The sequence below is a fragment of the Atractosteus spatula genome, chromosome 1 (genome assembly GCF_055471065.1).
Source record: "Atractosteus spatula isolate fAtrSpa1 chromosome 1, fAtrSpa1.hap1, whole genome shotgun sequence".
Classification (NCBI taxonomy): Eukaryota; Metazoa; Chordata; class Actinopteri; order Semionotiformes; family Lepisosteidae; genus Atractosteus; species Atractosteus spatula.
In genome coordinates, this window is record NC_142706.1 from 11,265,789 (window position 1) to 11,293,613 (window position 27,825).

The 27,825-nt window shown below is 43.4% G+C and overlaps 1 protein-coding gene across 12 annotated transcripts in view; it reads right to left on the reverse strand.

Annotated features, from left to right (window-relative positions):
- The window catches only part of LOC148840603 (amyloid beta precursor protein binding family B member 2-like), a 140,678-nt gene that overhangs the window by 82,480 nt on the left and 30,373 nt on the right, over positions 1 to 27,825 (reverse strand). For 5 of the 12 annotated variants that reach the window (XM_088911179.1, XM_088911259.1, XM_088910728.1 and 2 more), the window contains exons 2-3: positions 11,834 to 11,957; positions 2,063 to 2,848 (exon numbers count right to left, since the gene is read on the reverse strand). In XM_088911179.1, the coding sequence (XP_088767305.1) occupies positions 2,063 to 2,848; positions 11,834 to 11,879 (832 nt within the window). In that variant the 5' untranslated portion in view covers positions 11,880 to 11,957. Of the gene's footprint in view, positions 1 to 2,062; positions 2,849 to 4,861; positions 4,936 to 11,794; positions 11,958 to 27,825 lie in introns of all 12 variants that reach the window. The other 7 variants (XM_088911427.1, XM_088910971.1, XM_088911344.1 and 4 more) reach the window with 2 other exon arrangements.

Genomic DNA, 27,825 nt, shown 5'->3' on the forward strand with positions numbered 1-27,825 from the left:
GACCTCACCAGGTCACTTCATCACCTGTGCCAAACGAGGCAGTTTAATGATTAATCAAACGCATCTACTCAGTATGCCAAATTTGTATTATATTTCTCTAAAACACACAGTACATGTACAGAGTGATGTTTATTTTGATGCCCAGTATGGCGTTTTCCCTAAACTTCAGAACTTTAACTGAAGGATTCTCATTTTTACTTCATCCTTTACCACTCACTTGGTGTTGAAATGCTGAGAAAAATATTATTTAAGCCTCCATTACATCATATGCATATCCGTTGGCCTTAAAAGTTTCCATTTCTATATCTAGGTGCTGTTTTTTTTTTTTGCTCGATAAAGTGCGGTCTTTCTCCTTACCTAACTCCTTCAGTAGAAAACTACCTAGTGACAATGTGACAAATGTGGCAAACAAGTCACCATAAACGAAAGAACAGCATTGTCTGAATTATAACAGACCACCCAAATGTGTCATTTTGTTTCTTCAGATGCATTCTAAGTGCTTTCTGTCTGTATGCAGATGTGACGGTAAAATGTTGGATGTAGTTCCCACTGAAGACAGCACCGAATGGAAAAACCCAAGAATAACAAGCTATGAGGAAGACATAATGTTTCAATACTGATGGAAAATCAACACATACAGTATGAAGCTCCTCTACTGCTGCAGTGTTTCCCTTTAACCTTACCATGTGCAACACTTAACTCTCCCTTTGAAAAGCACATTTCCTCAATGGTTCAAATTTATTTCACAGCACGTTCCTAGCATTTTTGTATTTTTCTTAGTTATGCCCTGAATCTAAATTACGCCTTGAGTCTAAGCAGTAACAACAAATCCAGCGGATCACGTCTGCCATTGATATTCAGCTCCAGCAGAAAGCCATGGGAGTTTAACTGCTTTTATCAGACAACAAGCACAGCTGTAAACATCATGCAACAGGCTCTTCAAACAGAGAGGTAACACTTCTGCTCTCTGCAAGTGTTGTTTGCCAGATGGACACTGAACGCACAATGTTTTATAAAAAGCTTCCCATGAACCGAGGGACAGCTGCAGGAGGAAGTGAAGAATGCAATGCTATCTGTAATCTAAAAATATTCACTTGAAATCGGTATCAGAACAAAGTTTCTTCCATCCAACCATTTTCTACCTGTTTCACCCAATTCAGGGTCATAAGGGAGCCGGGAGCTTATTTCAGTAAGCATCAGGAACAAGACAAGATACACAGAGGATGAGACGCCAGTCCATCGCAGGCCACATACAGATATGTCCACACTCACACCAGGGGCAATTTTTCGGAGGGGCGTTATTTATTAAGAGATCCCCATGTATAAGGTGATTTGCATACAATACATAAACACAAAAAGAAATCTTTTAAGTACAGTAAAAATATATATATATATATGTGCATCTTCACATGTAACAGACTACTAAAAATGTAAAGTGCCTTTTGTAGTAGCCTTAATCATGAGACCTAAACTTCCAACCTTGTCATACATATTGTTGCTTCAAATGCACACAGCCTTAAGAAAGGCAACATAAACGATACTGCAGCCCAGATCATACAAACAAATCTCTCCCACTCATGGGGTCAGAGACACCAAAAACACATGACCACTTTATTACCTTTTTACCAACTTTCAGTTCCCGTCCATGGCAAACAAAATCAGACGATACACAACTCTTTTCATTCACACAACACATGCAGTAAGAAACACTGTAAACGTCTGGAAAAGGGTGTGCCTCGCTGTACTGGTAGTATTCAAAGTGTGCAGAGTTCTGGATTAGGATTTGACAAGCAGGAAAATCAGAGGCATTAGAATTCAATTTTCTCTCGACACACACGAAATTCACACCCTGGAGGGCAGTGATGAAATGATGGTGTCATTTAAAACACCTTTAGAAACAACACATTCTACATCTTGGCCAGTTTTATGAACTGACTTTTTCTTCTAATACGGTGCACTTTTCATTTGCGTTTCCTTATTTTGCTTCCAGGCAGCCATGTATGAATCAATAAAGATAAACGAAGAGCTGCCTAAAAGGTCAGTAAATGCGTCGGTACCGTACCTGCTTCCTCTGGAGAGCTGAGGGAGGCGCTGTCCTGCGACAGGGTTGTCCAGCTCGAGTCCTCATCGCTGGGGGCCAGGTTCTGGATGCGGTTGAGCGCGCAGTCCGTTTTGGCCCCCGTCTTGGGCTGATCCTTCTTGGTTTCGGGGCTGGAGGAGGACATCACGGAGATCTGGCTGTCCTCGGGGCTGGCCGACCCAATGGAGTGCTTGGAGGCTGGGGGATCGTCTCCAGGGCTGGGGGGGTCCTTGGGCGGGTTGGAGTTGCTGTGATCCACCAGCAGGGGCTGCCCCTCCAGAGTGGAGTCACCCAGGACACCATAGTAGTTGAGGAAGCTCTTGGTCCTGCGGGGTGGAGCTCTACCTTGGTGGGGCCCCTCTTTCCCCTCAAGCTTTTCGGAGATGATGTTGCGGCCGTCGGCGGGAGCCGGGTTTTTGTTGAGGTCCTGGCGCTCGGCTGCCTTACGGAGCTGGTTCTCGCCATTCTTGGCCAGTTTGGGATTGGCAGAGGAGCTGGAGTTGACACTGTTGCCCAGCAGCGGCTGAGAAGCCGGTTCGCTCAGGCCCATGGCACTCTGAATGCTGGTGAGGGCATATTTCTTCCGGCACTTCGGAGGAGTGGTGCTCTTCACCTCCGAGTGCTTGACGTCGGAGTTGAGCAGCTCGTTGTGAGAGGAGCGCAGGCTGAGCGAGTTTGGCGGGGTGGCCGGGCCGTTCCGGTTCACCACATCCGTTGCTCCCGTGTTCGATGCCACGCACACCGACATCACGTCCGAAGAGGAGTCCACTAGAAGCAGAGATAAAGAAAACCAGTGATCTCTCGCACCGCGATTTTCTCAAGTTATAACTTTCTAGCAATTCACTGGAAGAAAAGCACTGGTCCAAACACTCAATTTGAATATATCCAATATTCATATGTAATCTGGAGCCCTGTTAAGCCCTTCCTGGGTTTCAGAAAAGCAAGACAAATGTGTTGAAGATCAATACAAACTGAGCTGTGGCTAGAGGTCTTTGAAGCACTAAGTGTGTGGTTATAAATATTTCACAAGTATGTAACGTGTCCCATGATTAATGTATGTACACTGAGAATTCTGTGGAAGCGAACCTGTAAGAACAAATTAACCCCTGTATCTGCATGATTAAAATCCATTTAATAAGGTTCTAGAAATGTCTCTGTCACAATTCTCAAAAGCCTATATTTCAACTCTTAAGTCTATAAGCCATCTTTCTTTCTGAAGCATTACATGATCCAAATACAGCCATTTCCAGTCAGAAAGTCAGAAAACGACAGTAATGGCTCTCCTATCACAGTTATAGTCTTATCCAGGGCAATCAGGCCAGCAGCACTGTCTCTGCCAACAAGACTAAGCAGCACCTCCTCTCTACATGAGAAATGCCAGCCTCCTACGGTTCCATCTCCACACATCTCTTCAAAATGTCCTTCAACAGATCCCAACAGCCAGCTGAGGAAAGGGAGAGGGTCAGATCCAGCAGTGCTACGTGCCCGGGGCTCCAGGGAGACAACACCTTGTTGTGCAGCCTTGCCTCCTGGCTAGAAAAGTTCCTCCCAGCCTGTGGAGCTCGAGATACCCAACCGCCACACTGGCTAGACTGTGCCTGTCCCAGCTCTCCAGACAGCAAAGGGAAAGGGCCAGCCACCTGACTTCTTTTCAGATCTACCTAGGTCAGCTTTGTAACAGAGAGCATATACATAATATAAACTGACAAACATTAACAGTTGGGGTGGAGTTTCGGGAGAAAAAAAAAGACCGACATCCAATAAAAAAGAGCTTGATAGCAGATACCAACTCAGCAGAAACTGTGCTATACCAAACCTGAGACACCAGCTTTGAGTTGTACACCTCAACTAATGCAGTTATTTTTTCCTGGTGGGATCACTGGCAGACAGATTGCCGTGTGTGCCTTCCCATTACCCAACTCCTAGAAAGAAACGATTTCCTTGAAAGGTTATTTTCCAGAAAGAAACAGATGCCGAAGGCTGAAGATGTAACTGATAGCCCCTGTTACTGCCCCACATGGCATCGAGGCTCTGTCCGATAACATCTAGTCAGTCAGCTTTCCTTAAGAAACAGAAATACCTGGTTTTCCAAACAAGACATTTTAATTTGCTGGGTCATCACTCATGTCTAACGAAACTACCGGTGACACTGATAAACCCTACATCAGACATCTGAAAAAACAAGCCATTTATAAAAACCAGACATTTCAACAGTGAAATAAAGGACAAATGAAATAAAAAAATGTTTTGAGTGGCCTAAAACAGCAACACCCGAAGTTAGTCCACAGGGCTTTTCTTGTTCTGACCATTTGCTCTTCCTTATATAATTAAAGGCTTAAACAACCAAACAATAAATGTATCTGAAATTTACAAACCATCTTCCAAGTTTTAAAAACCTGAGTTTTGAAAGCAGTCTATAAAATCAAATGATCGAGGGCAGAGAACCTCGTAAGAAATTAAATCATTTAGTAAAGGAAAGGCTTACACTGAAACTCAAACCAGGAGACATAGGAACAGTGTTTGTTTCTTTCCATAAAAAACAGTTTTCACAAAAACACACATTTCTTTTATTAAAGCTGACAAATATTCTACCTGGACTTGTGCATATTTAATGCTGGAGTGTAGCGGTTTCCCAGATCGACAACTACATAAAATACAGTAAATGTAACCATCTCTTAAACGTCTCATCAATCTAATGATTTTCTGAACAAAACGTCAAGTATAACCCGGCTGTCAGACCCACAAGACAGTGTGTTTGAAACAGATGAAAGGATGTCTAACCTGGAAGCAGTTCAGACATGAATCACGGGGGGCCTTCAACAATGGAGATATCTGGATATGTTATAATTTGAAATCTGAAAAAAGGGATCATTTAAAGCAATTAAAAAAACAAACTGGATAAAACAAAGATCCAGAGGTATCAAGGCAGAGGCACACAGAGCGGCTTTTAAAAATCTCATTCTCTTGAGCTTCATGGCGTTTGCGATTTTAGAAATCAAACTCGCTTTCGGCTCGGTTTTTCAAATGAGCCGCAAGGGTGTGCGATGGCCTTGATAGATCTGGCTTGAAACAAACACAATCACAGAAAGCAATTCACCAAAACAAACTGTAAAACAGAAGACAAGCAGGGGGGCTGGGGGGTTAAGACATTTGAGAAAACAACAGGACCAAAAAAAAGAGAAAGGAATTTCTGACATTCAGTTATAAGGAGAACAATGTGCATAATTGGAAAACATCTTTTCCACAAACACCAGCCAAAGCCTTTGGAAAGAAACACATCTCAAGGTAAATGTTTAAAATAAGTACAATTCAAAATAAGCATTTACCGCCTTTTAATGGCTTTCCTACTCCAGGGGTAATAAATATTGATTCCTGTTTTTCCATGCACAGGTCTAAATGAAGGAGGAAAGAAAAAATAAAGCACTCTTAAATTCGCCAGCACCGCAGCAAGCAAATTATCAAGGGCAATCTGTCTTCAGCTTCCATCTTCCAGAGACTGTCAGGAGTGAGCACCTTCAGAACTGCCTCACCACAGAGACCTGTCTAACGCCTCACCCTGCACCACATCAGCACCAGTGTGATGCGTCCAGTGCACTGCTCATTCAGAGAACAGTCGTTGTCTCGGAGGCGCACATCACTTCAGCAGGTCTGACTGATGCTCCAGAGCACAGGGCTTCTTCGCATTTAATGGTGTGCTTGGATGCATTCTTGAGACCAGAAATGATTTACCAGTTTGTCCTCTTAGTTGAGGCTTTGGGTCAAAGCAACTTGAATAGAAGGTGCTCTGAGGACTGAATCCCAGCTGGAGCACAAAGAGGACAAGTTCCTGGTGCAGCATGGCAGCCAGTGATTCACAGGTGGACTAAGGGAGAGCAAACCCTCTCTCTGGACCCGGGCAGCTGGACCACAGAGCTGCCTCCTGTCTACAAAAAAAATCTAGGCTTTGAATGCATGAATGATGTTGGAGGAACTTTTATTTTGTATCGATCTGAAGCTTTGCAAGACATTTTCAATTCCGACTTAAGTCAGAGCTCACATAAAGTGAGAGCTTTGGAGGGAAACCATGCTCTTTTCAGCCGGATTCCTGACAGCTCCTATATTTTTAACTAAAACTTGACTACTAACAAAAGGCTGATGTTCAGATCATCTTCTGTAACTGTAATCTTTTTATTGGTAGTTATTAATGAACCGCCTCCAGTTACGGGCTTTTTGCACTACTGCAGCATTGAAAAAGTTTTACTTTAAATAAAAGAAACAATCAGACATTAAGGCCCTGGACCTGGGCCATCAGCTGAGTCAAGCATAAGGGTTGAGCCTCTTCTGACCTGGCTCAGGTGGTTCAGCTTGCTCTGTTATAGCAGTGAGCACCCACAGCTGCTCATCAGTGTAAGACAGCGATGCTCGACCTAACTCTTAAAGGAAAACTATGGCTTCTGGCTTTTGCTATAGCCAAGTTAATAATCACAGGCTAAATGATTTCTGCCTTGGATTTGGGACATACAGCTCTTAAAAGGTCAAAATTAGATTTTCGACCCAGTACCGATTTCAGAGTTTCAGAAATGCCCTTATTCAGCTGTGCTGCCTGAAAAGTGACTTAATGAACCTCTGCAGAAGGAAAACAAGGCTTCCTTTGGGTGTTTCTGATACCTCCACTAGTAAGATCTTTTTAGTCAGAAGTAACAGCCAGCGAGAGGAGAGCCTGCGTAATGTTTTTAATCGCTAAAGCTGTTGGAAACCAGACCCTCAAAGTGTAGTATTGTTGACACTCAGAGCTGACAGAAGAAACAAGTTGAATACAAGTCTGAACAAGCAAGGAGATTAAGCCATCAATCAGCACTGCACATTCAGAGCTCCTCTGGAATGAAAACTCACAGTGTTCCTCCAGGACCAGGGCAGGGAACCGCCTGTGGAGGTCAACTGTGAGTCATGAGTTGTTGTTTTTCACAATGGTTCTGGTGGAATTTGCTATTGCTTCAGAAACGTCGATAGGGGACCCTCATAAAAGCAGATACAGAGCGTCCAGAATTCACACACTGAAAACGCGGTGTTAACACATACTGTACCAGAGATCAATGTTCTTCGTAAAGCGTTCATAAAGACGAAACAGGAACAGCAGGTCTATTCTGGTGCCATGCCTTATTATGACAAAACCATCTATGAATGCTGTTGAGATACATAATCATTTACCTTAGATTATTATTCCTGTTAAACTCCCTCTGTGTAGCCAATTAACTTCTAATTTATGCCTCTTATTTGTCAAGGGGTTCGTGTTGTGTTAAATGTATTTGTGTATTGTGTTACGTCTTCTACCCGCCTGCAAAGCAAATTTCCCCATCTGGGACAATAAAAGGAAGGAAGGAAGTAAATCCATCTGCCCAGGAAGTGTTTTAATAAACCTGCACACTACTGGAGTAGTAGTCTATTGCACCATCCCAGGAAAAGCAGCTGCAATCTACATTTTAATCTGGGATGGAAACAACACAAGACTGCCTCAAAATTTGATCTTTCCTCTCCAGCCAATGCATGTGATATTGATTACCGACGTAGAACATACGTATGTATATAACTTATTAATGCCTGCCACCTTAATTAAAATGTGTTACCATGTCTAGTCAAGTGGGTTTATATACTCAGCTCTGCTGCTCTGGTTCCAACACAGTTGGGCTATCTGGAACATGAGATCAAGCAACTGCAGGGGGTTGAAAATGAAAAGATTCAAGGCTATGACATCCTAACAGGCTTTGCATCTCAAAGTTAAGTGTTCAGATGGCTCACCAGATATCCACAAATTTTCAATTTGGCCCAATTCAACACTGACTAGAGTATGCCCCCTGCCCTCCCTTTGTTGCCTGAGAATGGGACAAGCGATCAGAGAAAATCACTCCTCCTCAGTGTGTCTCAGGTGGCATCCCAGCTCCCAGGGGACACTGCGCAACAGCCTTTGATCTCCCTCACTACAGTCTGGATATGCTCTATCTGCCTGGATCAAAGTTATTGACAGGTGGCTCCGCTCAAGAAAAAATGGGAAAGAAATGCCGCCGTAAGCAGGAACAGAACCGGCTCTTCATTTTCCGAACTGAGGAGACGGGCTAAACTACACGCTTGAGGGATCAAGGACTTCACGCACTGTCAAGCCACAGGATAAGAACTATACCTCACCCCCCCAAAAAAATGTTATACTCTAGAAGGTTCATCTCTCAGTCTGTAAAGGCAAATATTCTCAAGACAGGAGAAAAACAAAAGGCCATCTCTGCAATTATACTCTATTATATAGGCCACTACCAGCCTAAATCAAAAAGGCAGCGCTCCTGAAGTTCCCAGTTAGATACCTGAGAGTGACATGTCACACTGCCTCCATTACTTGCAGTACAGTAAACTGAAGCGAAGAATTAAAGCCTAATACTAAGAAGCAGTTGTCTCAGACAAGCTGGATATTTTCTCCACTATCAAAGCTTTTATTGAAAAAAGCAATGGTAACCTAACCTAACCTGTGTAGACACTTGCATTTTAAGACTGAAACTTTAGGACAGAAAGGAACAGAATTTGCTTCTGCTGAGCTGTAGAAAGTCTTTCAAGATCTGCTCCGTCCACAGATGATTATCTCACACCACATCATTATATCATATCATATCTTGGATCTCAATGCAAGACATACATACATACCCCTCTCTACATTACCGAAGAAGCAAAAAAACAACCCATGTTTGATCAGCAGCAAAGTCAAATTACAAAAAAATCCTTGACTGAAACAAAATCATACAGGCCAGAAAACAAACAGATCTGAAGGCAGATATTAACGTCATGAGTAAAACTATTTTAAAGTCTAAGAGTTTTGAGTTTACTTTAAAACACTGTGCACGTCTAATCACATTTCTGCTGTAGGCTAACAAGCATGAAATGTCCATAGTCATCGCCCAGTGATTGCTTCAATACACCAGCCTGCAGCTGGGTTAAATTACAAACGGGTGAAAACTGCAGCTACACTGGAAGTTTATTTCCATTACTGGTTTGACATTTATAGCCAACAATTTTCCGACTCAACCGAACATAGGAGGAATTGTCGTAAATTACTAATAATACCATAAACCTAAGAAACAAAGTTGAATTACACGGCCAGTTTTCTTGTAGGTGACCTGGGAAGGATTCTCGGACAATCCCCGGTTAAATAATGAAAGAGATGAGCATAATTAGGGGATAAGCCATTTTATCCAACAGGATTTTTAATTAAGTACAAACTGATATACCGGGGTCAAACACATAAGTTGCAAGTCTTTAAAGAACAAAAAGACAAATCTGATGTGACAGCTCTCTCTCTTACTGGTATCACCCTCATAAGTGGGTTGCCAGCAACCTCGTTTTCTAGTTGACAACAAAACCTGTCCCATGACAATGATCAAAACAATTGAGACAAGTAATCAACACTGCGTCGGCTGGCTAATGCAATGATACAATATTACCGACTATGGCAGCATGCTTTACTTTAAAACACAACTTGGAACAGTTGTTGTGACTGATCCACATTACTGCCGAACATCCCGTAATCGGCAAGCAGAGACGCTCATTAATTTATTCCGATCAGTTTCACAGGAGCAGCCTGATCCACATGTTGAGGACGTGAAAACTGGGTGGGCCAGTTTGATCCCTCAGTGAGCCTGGCAGGGATGCAGCCACTGCTGATGCAGGCTGATCACTGAAGCTCTGACAAACCCCACTCCGAATAAAATGCCGACAAGAAACGCTTCTGTAAAACGAGGTCAGACACTACATTCTTTTAACAATCTTACAAGAATTAAACACTCCCAAGTCACAAAAATGTAAGATGTTATTCCACAGAGCACACTGCCAGCCAGAGTGCTGTTTAAATGATTAGCTCCAATTGGAGAAACAAATCACCTCACATTCTATCCCTGTCATTTGGGCCTGTGCTGTAATGACTTCCCTTGGGGGCCGGTGTCATTTTTAAGTTCTTAGATCTGAATTTAATTGCAGCGGATCAGGCTAATGAGGATCAAACTAACAAGCAAATGAACCAGATGTGTCCAGGAGAGTTTGGGTTTACCTGCTGGGTCACAAGGCCACAGGAATACACTTTTGATTCCAAAAGAACAAAAATAAGGATGTTTATAGAAAATCTTTTCTCCCTTTGATGAAAAAAAAAAAAGTTCTGCCCACGGACTGAAATGGAAAATAAAACCCCAAACCGCTGCAATAAATCCTAAAAACAGGAGAAAAAAATATAACTCAGAATACCAATTAAAGACATTTCCAGATGACTTTCTTCTTTGGTTTAATCAGCTATTAACCAAAATATTCTTGAAATATTTGGAACTGGTTTAACAGGACTGATTGCAAACACAGAGGGTCTAACCAAAAACCTTAACCAGGCTCATCGAGACATAAGCGCTTATTCCTTAACCAGCAAGAGGAACCCTCTGAGGGTTAATTCAGTGATGCGAAAGCTACACTTATCTTGAAGGATAACAGGATAAAAGAGCAAGGAAACAGTACTATGGAGTATCAATGTTTTTTGTCCTGTAGCTGCAACCCTTGATTTCCCGAAGCAGGCTGGAGACAGGACCTCCATACTGTTCCTCCCAGTGACAGCCAAGCCTGCTCCTGTTGTACATCTGGACTGATTTTCAGTTTTTGGAACCACACAATGTAATCTCTTCTCTAAGGAACGCACAATGTGGGATAACGAACTGACATCCACTCCGTTTTGAGCAGTAGATTCTTTTTAAGATGAGCGACTGGTACATTGCTGCTTCCAGTGCAATTCTGCAGCAGAAGCTACTCTGTCAGAAGACATGAAAAATTTGTGTAACTGGCAAAGCAGGACCAGCGGGAGCAGCTCTGCTTCATGCTTGCTGACGTCAGCGAGACATGTTGCTTCTCAGACCCTGCCCTAGTCTCCCGTAAGAAATCTCTTACCGTCTCCCGTGAGAAAAATCCAGGTATACTGTAGTTGCAGTGACTCACTGGTAGTGATCAGTAGTGATTATTTAAAAAAATTTAAAAAGGTATGTGCTAAAGGCAAGAGCAACACGTTTCACTCAGCCAGAAGTGCCCAAATGACAAATGGTCTGATTCCTTAAATGAAGAGCACTGTTTTTACATAAAAAACGGCCCAAGCATACTTTAGGGCTACTGAACAGTCCCTGGGTAAATCTGAAAAAAAAACAGCAATTCAGTTAAAGAAAACATTTAAGTATCTGTAATATTACTTAAGAATTTGACAAGAGAGAGCAACTCGCACTTATCAGATCACAGCACTGGCCTGGTCCTCCATGCTGTGCACCAGGGCCTCACTGCTCCCCCTGTTGGCCGTCCGTGGGAAAGAGGTCAGAACAGCACCACTGAATTATTTATTTTGCTCCGCTGAATCAACCCCTCCCTCCTCCCCTTTCTCATGTGTAAACCTGGACTTGGAGGTTCTCATTCTTGGTCCCTGGGGTCCCACACAACTGCTGGTTTCTGTTCCAGCCAAGTTCTCAGTCACACAATTTGGCCCTCAAGTTTTCAGCTCTCAAACATGTTGGACCTCGCCTTTTACCTATATTATAAAATCTCAAACTTCGTAGATATTCCAATATTCCGACAGAGCTTCAACAAGGTAATTCAGCTCAGCTGGAGTGAAAGCCAGTAGGCGTGTGGGCCTCCAGGACCAGAACTGGGATCCCCAGGCCTGGACACTCGCACGGAGCCTGTACTGACCGCAACAGAGTGAAGGAACCGGTGGCGTACTGTACGTACAGGAGTTGTGAGGAGGGTAGTATGCTCCCGGGAAACGCCTGCCCATACTGGAGTGTCAGCGCATTACAGCCACCGGGGGAAAGCTGATGGAGCGGCCCTCACCGTGAAGAAACGCAGCGTCTTTCTGGGATGAGGGAAAAAAAAAAAACACGATTAAAAAAAAAAATCAAACCAGATGAGGAGACACGGCCAATCCAGCCTCTCATCAAAATGGCACCACCTGTGGGTTAGACTGTACATGCTGATAAACAAGGAAGCACAGCAGAGTGATTACTTCTATTAGAATAAGAAGTCTTTATTCAGAAGTTTTAACATGCACCAGAGTTTTGAAAAGCAAACCATAATAACGATTATCCCTACACTTAACAAGTGCTTCTCGGGACACTCCACTCAAAGCGCTTTACAGGTAATGAGGACTCCTCTCCGCCACCACCAAAGTGCAGCCCCCACCTGGATGATAATTTTTTACCTACTTAACGCCATCAATGGCTCCATTGCTATCTGCACCAGAAAAAAAAAAGGACCAAGAGTCTGAACTTAAAGTCTATTGCAGCAAAAGCAAGGGGAACCAAGAGATTCAGTTAAGTTCAGCTAATATTACACATGTATGCCTTTAATTAAAATAAACAGAGGCATTAATAACTCAACTAAAACTATTGGTTCCAATACTCATTTTTTGCCTTTATTATTCTTCTCAGTATATTGAGATGTTAGTTCTAATCAAGTGCAAAAATGTAGCTAAAAGACCTTTTCTTTTATAACTTGACAAGTTATGGTTTGAAATTCACGAGGAAATTGCCCTCTAGAGCTAAAAGAAGTTTGAAATTGGTCTCCTTTTTTTAAAAAAAGAGTGTCTCCAGTGAAGTCGGCAGAGAGTGGTGAATTTTCATCTCCTTCAAAGATAAGACTAGTGAAAAAGTGATGACACAAACTTCTTTTTACACAAACACTCACTAAACACATTTAACATTACACTGTTTGCTCAGTTTTACAGACATGAGGTACAACATGCAAAAAACTACCTGTAGATAAGGAAAGAAGTAAAAAGGCCTTTTAATTATCAAAGAAGGTTCCTGAAGCTGAAGGCAAATTATTCATGTAACTGTTACACAGTTGTGTTTTAGGTGTGGTATGCACAAAAATATAAAATTGGCAGTCCAGTAAAGTATTTTAGGCTTCACATATTTAAATATTTCCTGTCCAACAATGAAAAAGCAGGATACACTCCTCATGTTGGTCAGTAAAGACCTGTGTGTTGATTTTAATCTTCCCTACAATCAGGGAAAAAAAAAGAATTCTGATGCTGCAGTCAATAGCCCTACATTTTAGTTCATCCTAACTAAGCAGAACAAAAGTGATGTGGCTTTTCAACCACACCTAGTCTGTGGTATCTTTCCAAATAAATCGCCAATTTAAAATTTCACACCCTCAACATTTGCAGTTCTAAGCTAAGTCAAAAACTACAGGTCCTGCCACATCTCTCTTTGGAAATTGTTGGTGCCAGAGATCTTTCAAAGTTTCACAATTACCCCAGACTAGAATTGGGCAGCGTGACCATTATCTTGATCATAAGAGATAGTCAATTTCACTGAAAAAAATGTGAAGTACTGTAAACTGTAAAGTAGCAGGCATTAGGACCAACAGCCAGACAACTAGTTACGCTGACTGGAAAAACTACCTCCACTTCTAATACAGCTTTGTTTTCCCACTAGCAAACTACTCATGGTGCCAGGTTATACCAAATTAGGAAGATGAGCAAACACCATAGAAGCTGCACAGGAAATTCAAAAAGAGAAAAACAAGAGTGTGTTACATGTAGATGAAAAACAACTACAAAATGAAAGACAAGGAGCTAAAAGAAGCTACCTACTGTATGAAAACATTAGGCGTTTGTAAGATTTACATGGGGAAGCAACAGAAAAGGCCAACAATGCTAAGCTGTCCTGTTAGATATGTGGAATTTAAATCAAGCAATAGTATGTTAAAAGTGTACAAAACACTAGAATGATTTACAATATTGTGTAATCTCTAGGTCACCACATCACAAAAAATATATTACTGCTCTGAAATCAGTCTAAAGGAGGGTTACCAAGTACATTCCTAGGCTCAAAAAGAATGTCCTGCTCAGACAGGCTAAAATACTGAATCTTTTTATTCTTATTCGGAAAAGACAGCGAGAGGGTCTTTCAAATATTCAAAATCCTTAAGAGCAGTGACTAAGTTAACTCGTTGAGTTTTTTCCAAATTAACATTTAAACACTAGCCAAAGGACACGAATAGGCCAAGAAGAGAAGGTGCATGGAGACAAAAGAACTTTCCAGAAGGGGTTGTGGAAAGTATGGAACAAGCCATTCCCGGCCGTGTTGTTATCTTTCAAAAAGAAAAACAAGCTGGATTACATCCTTGGATCAATTAACTACTAACACACTAACAAGCCAGATGGGCCCAATGACTTCCTCTCATTTGCAATCTTGGATTTAAAGGTCAATTTGTACAGTGGGCTGTCCTGTTGCTTAGATCTGAGAGGAAGTGAGTTATGTGCTTTGTACAAAGCAAGTCTCTCTAGAGCTCAGGACTCTTAAGAAGGTCCATCTTTCACTAGCCACGAAAAGGTCGAGCCAAGTTTCCCTTTTTCCCCAGGGCCTGGAGGCAGTAGGACGAGGATTCAAATGTAAAGCAAGGGCAAAGCTAAGCTTTTAAACAGGGGTCAGCCTACAGGCTAGGGGTGTGCTGCCTAGCCTACCATGGGCTCCACGTTAAACCAATGGCTGAAGCAATTTCTCACTCCTCTGCTTCCTTGTCTGTGGTGTATTTGTGCATGGCGGCTACTGTGTGTTACCCTCACCGCCAAAACCAATCAAAGACAAAGTCAATCTGCTCCTACAGGTAAAGACTTTGGGATCTTATGGGATGCAAAGCACTATCTGTGCCAAGAGGCATTAAAAACAAAACATGTTCTAAGACTTGTCTGTTGAACGTTTAAGGTCTTCAGTATAAATGTAATTTAATTTCATACTGTTCCAACCCCAACAACTGAAACTATAAAATTATCATTAAAGATTGACAACAAAGCTTCACTAAAAAGACTGAACAATGGAGTGGTGTTTGTAGGTTGTTTCATCCAGAAGTGTAAAAATGGCGCTTTAGCTGACTGCTTAATGGTAATATGCTTTGCACACCTTTTCTTAAAATATCCTGAAAAAAGGGCAAAAAGAGATCAGCCCCAAAAGGACTTGCCCCATGTAACTACCGTACTGCTGTCATACCAGTGGAAATCCATTACACTGTTGTGCTCTCTGCCACCTATATTCTACTTGACACCTTGTGTTAGATCCAAAAGATATTGTATAGCGAATTATCATTCTAGTTACTTGACTCATGAAAGGGAAAGGTAAGGCAAAAAAAGTCTTGTCTTCACCTAAAATCACATTAATGTTCATTCCAGAATATCAAGCAGACCCACCTATGTCAACAATTCTCCAAAGTGGCCCTGGAGGGTACTACTGCCTTTTCCTGTTGTTACTCAAGCTCAAGTTTTAATCCCCAAGACATCTGTTTCAATGTTCTGTTTTAGGCGTGCTTTTCAATTTTCTTTCACCTCTGCTCAAGTTGCGTGGGGTAGGTAATTCGTCTCAATCCCGTGCCAACCCCAGAGTTTCAAAACTCCCTGCACTGAGCCGTGACCTCGTGAAATGAAGTCTTCAGGAAATGCAACCACCTGGACTTGAGCAGAAGGGAGCAACACACACGCCTCGTGAGAGTGTTTTGATACAAAGCCATTCCCGCCTGCGCCTGTTCATTCACTCTTAATCCTTTGCCCGTTAAGAGCTCTTTAGTCGGGAACAAGGGAGCAAATTTCTTAAACAGCAGGCTGAGGAGAGACGGCATAGTGCTCAGTATGCAGAACTTGTTGGAAATAATATACTTTAATTGGGTGTTTGTAAGAGCCAAGGAAAGGGAAATAAGTCCAAACAAGCCAGCAAATTCCACGCGGCATTTCATCTCGGCTGAAGATGTTGTGGAGCTACAACAACGTGAGAACTGGCTGCTGGGCTCACGTCAGAGAAACATGTGGGCAGCCCTTGTTCCTCCCGTGCTATTACAAGGGTCGAGTAACCATTAGCTATTCTTCCAATGGAGTGATGTTGGAAGAGCGGCGTAAATAGGGGGAAAAAAGTTTCCAATTCCCTTCTATAAATGCATGGTGCCTTTGTTCGCTCCTTTCTGTAGGAAAATGCCATTTCTAAACCGTTTCTGAGCTGTACAACGACTGGTCACACACCGTTGGAAGACAGTAGAAAAAAGTCACCCTATGCCCTGTATCTCAGTCAAACAAGCATGTGAGAGGTCTGGGCGTGCCAAGTGTGGCTTGGGGAATCATAGCTAGAGTAATGGCATTCACACCTCATGCAGAACAAATTCAGCAATGAAAGGATAACCGCATCCGAACAAAATCCAACAGGATCGTGGTGTTGTAAGACATCACATGCTGACAGCTTATTATCGGTCATTTAGGGAAGTTACGAAGGCGATAAAATCGGTGCTTCTGCCAGCCAGTGCCAAGGACTCCTCTAACAGCTGAACCATTAAACAATCAAGCATCTCAAACTGCTCAATTACGATTCAAATGCTCTCAACTCATAAAAGGATTTTACATTATCCACATAAATGAACCAAATAGCTTAAAATGTTTCATTTCAGGAACTGGTGCAAACGGGAAAAAAAAAAGGTTTAAGAAATGACTGTGGCATGGAGACGAGGAAACCTCTGGCATGAAAACCCATCGGAAGTCCGTTAGTGAGATGGAATAGACACGGAGGAGGCCCGGAAGTGAGTCTGCTTGAGCTTCACGTTGCCCAGGATTAACAGAGTCGAGTCGGATTCTATACATGAGCATCATTCACAGAAGTCCCCTTTGCCTACAGCAGACTTGATGGAATAATGAGTTAGAGAGGAGAGCAAAGTACAAATGGGAAAATTCATATAAAATACCGCCCCATTTTATACAGCCCATTGTACAGAGGCTGCTCTCAAAAGATTACCACCAAACAATGAAGCTGCACAGCGCACATAAGGCAAACACTTAAGGTTCTAAAATCTGATTGAAATGAGTCTGTCATTGTCGCTGAGGTGCATTAAGCGACAGAAATCGTAGAGGGCTGCTTTTCAATTCTGCCATTTTAAATCTCAGGCCACTGCCAGACGCTAGCAGTCATCAACAAACCAACCTAGCTGTGGAAAGGCTCGCTTTCTGTTATCATCCACTCTTGGCTACAGCAGCCCTGGGAGTGCGGGAAGCACCAGGGAGGAGATAATATCAAATTAAAACATGGCTTGGTGGTTTGAATTCTCCTGCCACCTCTTTTTGGAAATCTTAATGAACTGGAGACGAGGTAGGCTGGCACGATTTGAATTATGTTGAATCTCGCGGAAGGCCCAGAGATTCACAGGGAGAGTAAGCAGCATCAGGGCACAGACTGAGCGAAGCCGACCGCACATTAGCACTCTGCGCTGGCTGCTGATGGGACAAGACGGTATACCAGCCCGCTCCTGAGCTGCCAGGACCCAGTACTCTCCACTGCTGGATACCACGCTTGGGAGTTTCCCCACTCGAGCGCACCGGCGCCGCGCAGATGAAAGCAGCAGAGTCATAAATCCATGCTGCTTCATCGGAAATAAGACGCCCAGACGACAGTCTTGGGACTCATCCCATCTGCTACACTTCGCAACTCTCTCCCCTCTTCTCCTCCCCCCAGCTCCCTGCACCACACGTACACAGAAGATTCTCTATTCCCAGCCCACCCTCCCCTCTGCTCGTTATAGAAAAGCAGGCTTCTGTACCCTGTTTCTGTCCCAAGGAGTTTATTAAATTGCTTCTATTATCTCTTGAAATGCATTCCACCTCCTGTCATCTTCGCCCTCTCTAAATATTAATAGCACACTCTCGAAGACATGGTTAGCCACTGTGCTTTACATGGAGGCCCACGATTTACTGCGTTCTGTGACTTTAGGCCATAAGCCCACTACAGCTCCCTCATTAGCTGAATCCTCATGCTGGACACACCAAAGCACTCTACCCCCCCATTCAGATATTATAAGGATGAGACATCAATCACTGCACCAGCATGTCCTGGAATTCTACTGTTACATGGAGGAAAAACATCCCAAGCAAGGTTAAATGAGCTGCAATGTATGCAGTGAAGAAACAGAATGATGCTAAGGAAGTGAAATCATTTAAAATAAACTAAAACCAAGCCAAAAAGCACCGTCACCAGAACAAGTTCAGCGCAACCTCTTTCCCCCCTTTCCTTTTGACAAACGACAGGAAAACTTATTTTGCCCTTCCTCAGTCTCAGCTCCGACGTTGATATTGGTTTTTTTTTTTAATTAAATAAATTCAAGCACGCAAGAAGAGCAAACAGTCTTGTCAAAGCATGCTCGGCTAACAGCCAGCAGAACGGCTCAGGTAGTAACGGGTCTGGTTAAATCACAGCCCTTCTTTTGCACCCACTTCCATTCAAGCAGTCCAAGGACAGACGGCTCTCAGCTGACGCACAGACTGCCGCTTCTTTCATTAAGACCAACTCTCGGCCGGAGGCGGCGTGTGACACCGAGCAGGACCGGCTGCGCGGCGGTGCCCTCGATTCTCTCTCTGCAGAAAGCCTCGGCTCGCCCGGACGGACGGGAACCCGCGCCTCGCCTCAGTCCCGCGGTGGGTGGGGGGGGGGCTCGGAGGCGGCGATCGCGATCGAGCAGCCAGACAGAGAGATTGAAGAGTGCGATTCAGTGAGCTCCCGCCTTCCCCCTGCTGCAATCTTGTGCAAGACCCAGGGGGAAGGAGAGCACGTGACAGCTGTACCTGCGTCATAGCAACCAGCGAGAACAGGCGGGAGGGTGCATGTTTGGGAGTACAGGGGGAAGGACAGGCATTAAAAATGCAAGGGCTCCTCTTACCCTCCCTCCAGCACTCGGACGTCCACAGAGCCACAATGCCTCTCCTAGTCGCCCCTCTGCTGAATCTCACCCTTCAATATTCATATATTCAGTATTCTGTTTTGTCTTGACATAAGACAGTCCGCAAAACTTGCAATAATAAGGAACAGCAGCCCTTTGCTTTTCCCGTGTGGAGGGTGAAGAAAAGCTCTGTATTCCCTCTCATGAGAGCATCTAAAACACTGTATCATAGAGGTTACAAATCAGAAGAACTATTTCTGCTCCAAGGAGCCTTACAAGTTACAAGTTTATGAAGAGCACAGGTGGGCACAATCAGCACCTGTGCCTGTGAGCAAGGCAGCAAGACAAAATCCTTTTTTTATTACCTGCACCGCAAGAATGGGCGTGGAAAAGACGTCAAAAGCAGGCAGAAGTGAAAGAGCTTGTGTATTCTGAAGCGCCTGCGTTCACCGTACAGTCCTCAGCACCACATCGAGCTGCAGAACTCAAAAAAGAACAACCAGACTACTCCCAAAAGAAATCGCCCAACATTGCCCCCAAGATAGCACCTTGTTACCGTCTGTGTGGGTTTGGTTTAGCGCAAGAAGGACTGTTACATTTTCCTTTGTACCCTTTCTGGCCCTTCAACTTCATCTGCTAGAGAAAGGCGGTTAAGTGAAGAAGTAAACTGGCAACACGCTGCGACGAACAGACATTTTGTGGGCAAGCGAGGGTCATGGAAATGACTGTAGCTCCCGTCTAGGGCAGGGAGACAAGACAGTTAACCTCTCTTCCCCGTTATCAGAGGCTCAAACTCTCTAGAGGTTCCTGGCTCCCTAGCAACCATCCCCCAGCATGCACCAGACAAGCACAGGTAGGGGATGCTTGGCTTAAACCGGCTCCTTCAGCATGAAATCACTTGTGAAACAACACCGATATTAGAGCTTCCAAGTAAAAACAGAGCCTGAACCCCTGGGAGGTGAACCATATATAGCAATATCATCAAGGTTACCAAAGTCTCAACTCTCAGTTAATGTGAGCTTCGGTCAGGTGATGTACCCCTAGGGACTGGTCTGAAGCATCTGTCCTTTTTAATTTTTAAATCTTGTTCGGTGGTATTAAGCCAACGGGATCACGAAGGAAAAATCTCCCTAAATTTTCTGTAAACTATAAACCAGTAGCATCCTCAACCCCCTAGCAACAATACCAGAAGATTTATGGCTGAAGAGCATCCATACACCTGAAGTATCCCAACCCAGAGCACACGCGTCCATGAATTTCTGCTTCCAAACAGTGCTGCGGTTTTGTCACCTGATACTGCTCAAAACAAGGCCTACTAAAGCAGCAGCTGCAACTGACTCCACCTGTTCCAGGGAAATGGGCCTTAATCTTGGCACTTCTATGCCACTGCTAGCCTTTGCTCAACTAATCCTTAATTTTCAAAGACATCTGCAGGGCCTGGGTTAGTTAAGCAATTAAATATCAATTGAGTCCTATACTGGTACTGACGGAAAATACCACAGCTCTAGAAGAAAGCTTCACTGGAGCAACACCCCTCATGCTTCCTGATCTCACAAACTATACGTTAGTCGTTGATCTTTCCTAACTACTTTCTGTATAATTAAGTTCCATTAAGACATGACCAAATCATTTCCACCGCTTGTAACATGCAATTTCAAACAGAAACGAAACTTCATTTGGTGACGGAAATCTTTTCGCGCCACTCACCTCTGTCCATTCCGTGCGAAACAGACCGTGTGTGGGAGATTTCTGGCACTTATTGCAGGTCTCAGCGTGTTTTAATCAAGCAGATTGTACAACAGTAGGAGCAGCTTTTCAGAAACAGCTGCTAGCTTGCTATTTTATATTTTAATGTTTATTTGTTAAAATTTGAGGACTCTGGAATGGACACAGTTCACTGATGCAGAAGTCGAGTTTAATGAATACAGTTGTAAGAAGTGCAGAACTGTAATTAAAGACCTAATTTATTAGCATGCACATTTTACTTACAGGCATAACTAGATACCACTTTTGAGACGAAGCAATAAAGCATATTGTGCTAATTGTTTGTCAGCTTAGCCTTTTAGGAGAGCACAATTCTCAGGGTCAAAGGTCAAGGCTAAAGGCCCATCACTTTTTGTAACATCACAAGAGGTTTTAACTTCACTGTTGACTTACCAAGCTGGTGTCTTATCAAAATGACAACAAAAGCATCTCTCCAACTCAAGCAGTAACCAATGTTTTTGATTTTCAAAACCTAAAACTGATACCATGCATGCTTTCAAACCCACCAACCAATTACAACTGCAATCTGAAACTCAACCCAAATAAATTTCACTGAAATTTCACTGAAATCTGAAATGATGTTTTCAAGGTGTTAGTACTTGTCAAGGAATGAAGATTATCTGTAGTGATAACCCAGCCTGCAATCAGTTGTTTGAGAAAACAGACACACATATCGAAGTTTCTGCAAAATGTCCATTATAGTCTTTGTACTGCATTATTAAAAAAGTAGTACTTAATGTACTACAATATTAAATGCATGTTTTTCTTATAGCTTTGTTCTTAATTCTTGAATGGGATTCTTTTCAATACACAAACTACTGTATAGTCATTTGTCAAGAAATATCAAATTCAGGTATGTATTCAGAAAGATTGTGTTATATCTGCTATGGGCTATAATTTCAATTAACTCTACAGCAGTGATAGCAAAGTTAAAATACAACACTTTATTTTATTTTAACGTATGCCCTGCAATAGCCCACAGTACACTTTGTCACCCAGAGCGCCAGCGTGACATAGGATGAGGAAACCCCAGTGTCACGAACAGTTCTTTCCGGGCCCTATGCAGACGACACAATCCGGAGTAATGAGGAAACACTGGGGGAAAAGTCATGCAGGAGACGGGAATGGAGACAGGGGGCATGTCCTTGGTGTGCAGGTGTCCAGGGGGAGTGAGTCCGGGGCGAACAATCCAAGAGGAAGTCCAAACAGGGAATCCAAAACACAAGCATAAGTCCATGGCCAGGCGATCCATCCAGAGGATTAAAAACGGGAACCTGAACAGAAAGTTAAAAACATAACGGAGCCAGACGCATCAGGACCCGGGCTCACATGAACCGGGAGTCAATGTAGAGCCCTGATTATCGTCTGCGTCTGGCTTTTAAGGGGGAACTGAAAAGGGGGCTGGAATAAGGAACAGGTGCGGGGAATGAGGCAGAACGAGGAAGAGCTGGGGCGCCCTTAAGAGGAGGAGTAGCGATTGTGACACCCAGATCCAATAAGAGGGGACAAGTCCTTTAGCAGAAGGGTGTGGCGGCCATCCGGGCAGTGCAGGCTGGGACATGGGGAAGCGTGTGTGATTGGAGGTGTGACCACTACGCTACGCCAGAGTCCACAGTTTCTCCACTGTCCACTCCCACCAAACTGCAGCTGACAGAGGAGCTGCTCAGGAACGCACCTCGTCCTTCCTCCAGGTCTTCGGTGATACAGTACACCACCGACTCTCAATCGTGGTGCTGGAGACCACTGCCTGCTGGTTCTCTTTCCCAGTCCTAATTAATGACTTATTTGACCTCTGCCTGTTCAGACTTTTATTTACCTTGTTTCTCCCATCAGGCCTCAAAAATACCCTACTACAGGCATATCATTTCACAAATGACTCCCTCAGACCACACTTTATGCTCCATGCATACGCAATGTACACAGGTAGCACACAATGGCACACTTTGTAGTTCAGGGACGTTTTCTCATTATCTAAAAATATCTATCTGTTTGCAGATCTAGAAACTTCACTAGACCCTCACCCTCAGGTCACAAAAAATGCCATTTCTTTCTCTTCTCACCTGCCTTGCTTTAAATTACCTAGTATAGCAACAATATGCTGCACAGAAAAAGCTCAGAAGCAGATACTGAATCATTGCAGAAAGAGACATCCATAGAGAATTAACAGTAAACACAAAGCAAACAAGTGGCTCCAATTTCAGTTTTACACATTACTGCCACTACTTTCAGTCCCAAAGTAGTGCCTTGGGTTGGCTTTATTAATATCTCTGAAGATATTAAACATTTCATCTCGTACATATAACAATTTCCCTCACCACCTCTCTGTTTAAGACAAAAGAAACACACTTTAATAACATTGCTGCTTTCATTGTTTCCTGTCATGACTAATCATTAATCTGGCCTCCTAAATTCACTCTAGCATGGCCAGATCAGCACCTACAGAAATACAAATCCAGGATTTTGTCTTCACTTCAATTTCAATGGCATTCAGTGGTACTACTGTTCCAGTAACAGTGAAGATCTACAGTGGGTTGTTTTAAATAATACATGGGATTGACATGGTTTAGAGAGAGGCCTTCCATTTCCAGGTAACACAACAGCAACAGCAGGGAGACAAGACATGACAAAAATTAATTCCCATGCTGCACTGCAGTCTGTCACCTAAATAAGACGCTCAGTGCTGGTGCCAGATTTTTCTTAAACATGCCTAATACCTGCAGTGGTATCTGTATGACACCGTATCTGCCCAACCACAGGTCCAGAATGGCACACAGTTCCATTAGGCACACAGGATCATGGGAATCCTGAACAGACTGCTTCTACACAGAGAAGCACCAAGGTCAGTGGAGGCTGTGGTGAGCACCACGTTTACTCCAGAGCCCACCAGACCCTGGATTCAGTTCTCTCAGCAAGGAGAGTTGGGTTAGAGTCAAACGATGCTGAAAATCACCTGATCCACAGAACTAGTCTCTCTGGCAAAGACCAACAGTTTCTTCTTAAAAAAACAAGACACGTTTGACAAGCACAAGTTGGGCTTTTGCTGAGTGCATTTCTAAATGTAACCCCCCTTCTATGCTGGCATAATGTCATTAGTTAATTATATAAAAAATAATATAATAGCAAAATGAAAGAATATATTCAGTATATTATTTTACTTTGTATATGTTGTATCCGTAAATCCATTTATTATTACATACGTTAAATAAGTTAAAAAAAACAAGAAAATGAAGACCCACCATACCTGAACTCAACTGAAGAAAAAAAAAATCATCTATCATCCTGATCCTTTATCAAATGCTGAATTGTAATTATTCTTCAATGTTTTTTTTTCTGTTGTTTAACAAGACTTTGCCTTTGCTTGCTATATGTTTTGTATTTGACTCCTTGGACTTTTTGGGGAGATTCTCTGAATAAACCTCTGGTGTTGACCTTACTGAGGTGCTTTAAATTTAAAAAGCACAACTGCAGGCATAATGATTACAGGTCATTTCTTCTTTATATTAACTTCTGCACTCTCTCGCAGGTTACGTGTACAGCCTCCAATGACTTTTTTCATTTAAACATTTCACCTTCTCAAAAATCAATTTGCCATTTGCAACTTTTTAACAAGACATGAGAGGTTGGAAATAATCCCTGTAAGCAGAAATCTGCTGGCGGATGTTCGTGCCTGAGACCCTAAGCTTGAGCTGTTTCCATCACCCTCCTCCCTGTCTCCACGTCTCTCCACAGGAGAGAGACTGAAGAATCAGCGGTGTTAATTACAACAGACAGGGCCTCCGGGGCAAGAAAACAGTTCACAGATAACAGAAGCAAAACCACCTTTCTTCTGGTAACATGGTCATGGATATTGTTGTTAAAACTGCCCTAAATGGACAGGGACCACGATAAAACTGGGGTTCACTCAGCGGTCAAAGATGAACCAATGAAAAGGCCACTGCATACAGTAGACTGAGGTTTGTGTCTACACCAATATTTCAGGGTATAGTATGAACGTTCGGGCTGAAACAAAAGGTTAAAAAATACAAGTTCAGGTTAATCTAAGACGCAAAACCCAACTGAACTGCACACAGTATGCAGGCCTCCTTATCGCAGGATAAACTGATAAATTAGAGAGAGATCATTTCCTTATAACTCTGAAGAAAGGACGGAATGAGTCATAGTTCTGGCAAAGCTCTCCATCTGTAATGGTCACAGACTTTTTCGCTGATGCCTAACTTCTGCATTACTGTTGCATAAAAGGATTATAGAGTTGTCCTTTCAAAGTCTACTAGGCCAAAATAATGGCCTAAACCAATTAACTTGTGAAATTCTATCCTGCCTTTTTTTCTTTTTCCTGCACAGCAATTGTACTCATCCAGGCCAGAGACCCAGAAATCTGGAGTCATGGAAACCCACAGGCTTTTCACAACATAAGGTCCTCCATACAACCTTCAGCATAAGGTCACCCAGCCTATTATAGCCAGGCTGTGCTTTCACCCTGACAGCAGGACAAAAATACACACCTTCCGGTCGCCAATAGCAATGCAGGGAGCCTCACTCTGTACACACTGCCGATATTGCCACGACACAACAGTGACCGCTTTCGGACAGCTCGCGAGCCGAATGACTGACAACCCCCCCGTTCTCGGCAGCTTGTTGAGTCTGCTCAGGCAGGGAATTTGACTGTGAAAGGAGGAAGGGGAATAAAGCAGGAGAAATGTCAAGCGACTCAGCAGGGCTCTGCAGTTTGTTTTCCCACAGATATCCATACAGGAGGCGATATCAGCTTCCCAGGATGATCGGGAAGGATTTGGTTGAGACCCACCAATTCCTCCTTTGCTTCAGCCAGCCCAACAAGCAGGCATCAGCTGCACAAATCCAGGAATAACAGTGCCGCTGATGGGAAAACATCCACCTTCTGCATTTTTACACCCTCCCCCTGTGTCCCACCCTCTGGTTCAAGATTCTTTCGTCCACTGCTATGTTTTAAGCCTAAGTGGTCTCCACAAATGAAGAGGGCCAGAGGGAGCTGGGAATTGGGCACAACAAAGGATGAGAAACACTCTTTTAAACGAGAAGTGCATTATGCCACTTTAACATCCCTTAATTTAAATTTTCCAGCTTTAACTATTTAACCTAACATAGGGTTGGGCAACCCTGAGCCTTGTATTGAACGGCCAGTTGAATTCCAGTGCAGTCACTCACGCACGCACACACATCACTCCCTCCGTTCCCTCTTGCATGGGGATAAATGTCAGTCTAAGGAGTTGAGCCTTAAAGGAACAGGTCTCAGCTGTTCCACACAAGGAAGGTAACTTGTGCCTTGGGCAGCTGGTCCCCAGAACAAAAAAAGGTTGTGGAGGGCAGTTGTAACAAAGCCCCTGGAGATTGTCGTGTTAAGGTTTAGCCCTCTTGATGAGTTTGAGAATTCCATCACCTCAGTCAATGGTCTCTTTTTCTTGTCCTCAAAACCAGAAGAGGAAAGGTGACGACTGTTCACTTGCATCTGGTGGCCTTCTAGTTTTCTCTGTTCAAAACTAAAAAGGTTTGGTCCTTTTAGCCTGTCAGTGTAGGATATTTCAAGTGCCAGAATACATCTGGACTGATTTCAGAGTCTTTTTTTTTTGTAAAGTGGCGACCAAAAGAGTAAAGGATCTCAAATCTGCACCGGTCAGCACTGGAAGACAACATACAGTTTTAATTTCACTATTTACAGACAGTAAAAGGACAAAAAGATCGACCAAATTGTGTGTTTTTGTCTCTATTTAAAAAATGTAAACTATGAATGTCCCTTTAACGTGTAACTGAGGAATTTCTTTTTTGCACTTTCTACCAAAGTGAGCCTGATCATTTCCCAAGATATGCTACATCTGAACTCTTGCTTTGCCAGTTTTGGTTGGTGTAAGACAACGCTGCAACAGGCTGGCTAGATCGTCAGGCAGGGCCCACAGGGAGTCCGCTGAAGACCATGTGACCAGCTCCCAACACACAGAACAGCCTTCCTTTCATCTACCACAGCCCTGATGAATTAGAATGAGCTGACGCTGCTGGAAAGAAGTTGCTTCTGTTTCGTCAACGCCGAGCAAAGCCGCGTTTCAAATTTAGCCCCAGCAAGAAAACCAGAGCGGCGCTCGCAAGTAACACCGACACGGAAGCAGCTGTGCTCAAAACAGATTTAAACCCCTTCTGTTCCTTTTACATTTCCATTAGGTAACAAATCATCTCTCTGAAATCATTCGATGAAAGGGGGCATTTCTGAGTCACGCCAGAACAGATGCAGGCTTTCACAAACGATTAGAAAAGCAAGTTATAAGTAACATTTGGAAATCCATTCTGGAGATTAAAACTACAATTATTTCTGTCAGAAGCCTTGCCCAGACAGGTATGTAATAGCAGAGGAGGGGTCCATCCGAGTGAGAAGGTTGTGCAGGTATTTACTCTAAGGACATGTTACACAATCAAAAGAGTGGGGAACAGATGCGACCTGCTGTCTCAGTCCCCACCTTACTCAAGATTAATTGGGCAGCACTATGGTGGGAGTGGTTAGGTCCCTGAACTCGGAACTGTGGATTCTGCAACCTTCCAGTTACGAGTGGGTTTGAGATTGGATTCTGCACATTCAAGCCTGAGATTCTAGCAGATGAGTTCTGAGAAACATCCGGACATTTTTTGAGGGTACGGTTTCTCAGAACGTACAGTACCTCTGAAACACCTAAAACATGCAAACTGTGAACTGCGGCCAAAGTTCGGATTTTTCAGCTCGCCCTCTTCAGATTCCATTTTTTAAAAACACTAGCTTCTCAAGTTGCAGCTGACACGCACTCTACAAATAACACAAGAAGGAAACAACACCCGTAACGTAGTTTTTAAAAGAGCCAAGACGCTGGGCTCTAAGAGGCGACAGAAATCCTGTGTGCTGCTCATAAACAGACTATGAGTGAGGTTTTAAGATCACAGTAGCAAAGGATCTGGATCTCATTGTAGATGTTTTCATAGTGTGCCACCCATGTAAAGATTCCAAAACGCCGCTGGTTTGTGCTGGCCCTGGGCCTGCTCACTGGGCCCTTGCCTGCCCACAAAAAAGAGGCCCTGTGGTTTCTGGGGTTGCATGTGAAGAAACCAAAGTAAGAGCAGTGAGTGAAGGACAACCTCCTCTCTTTCTCTCCAACCTGCGGTAAAAACAGATGGGCAAAACGCGCTGCCCAGCCGATGCCAGAGAAGAAACACAAGAATTTAGTTCACAGCAACTGTGTCTTCTGCCATCCAGACACTGCGGCGTTATCAAGACCTCTGCA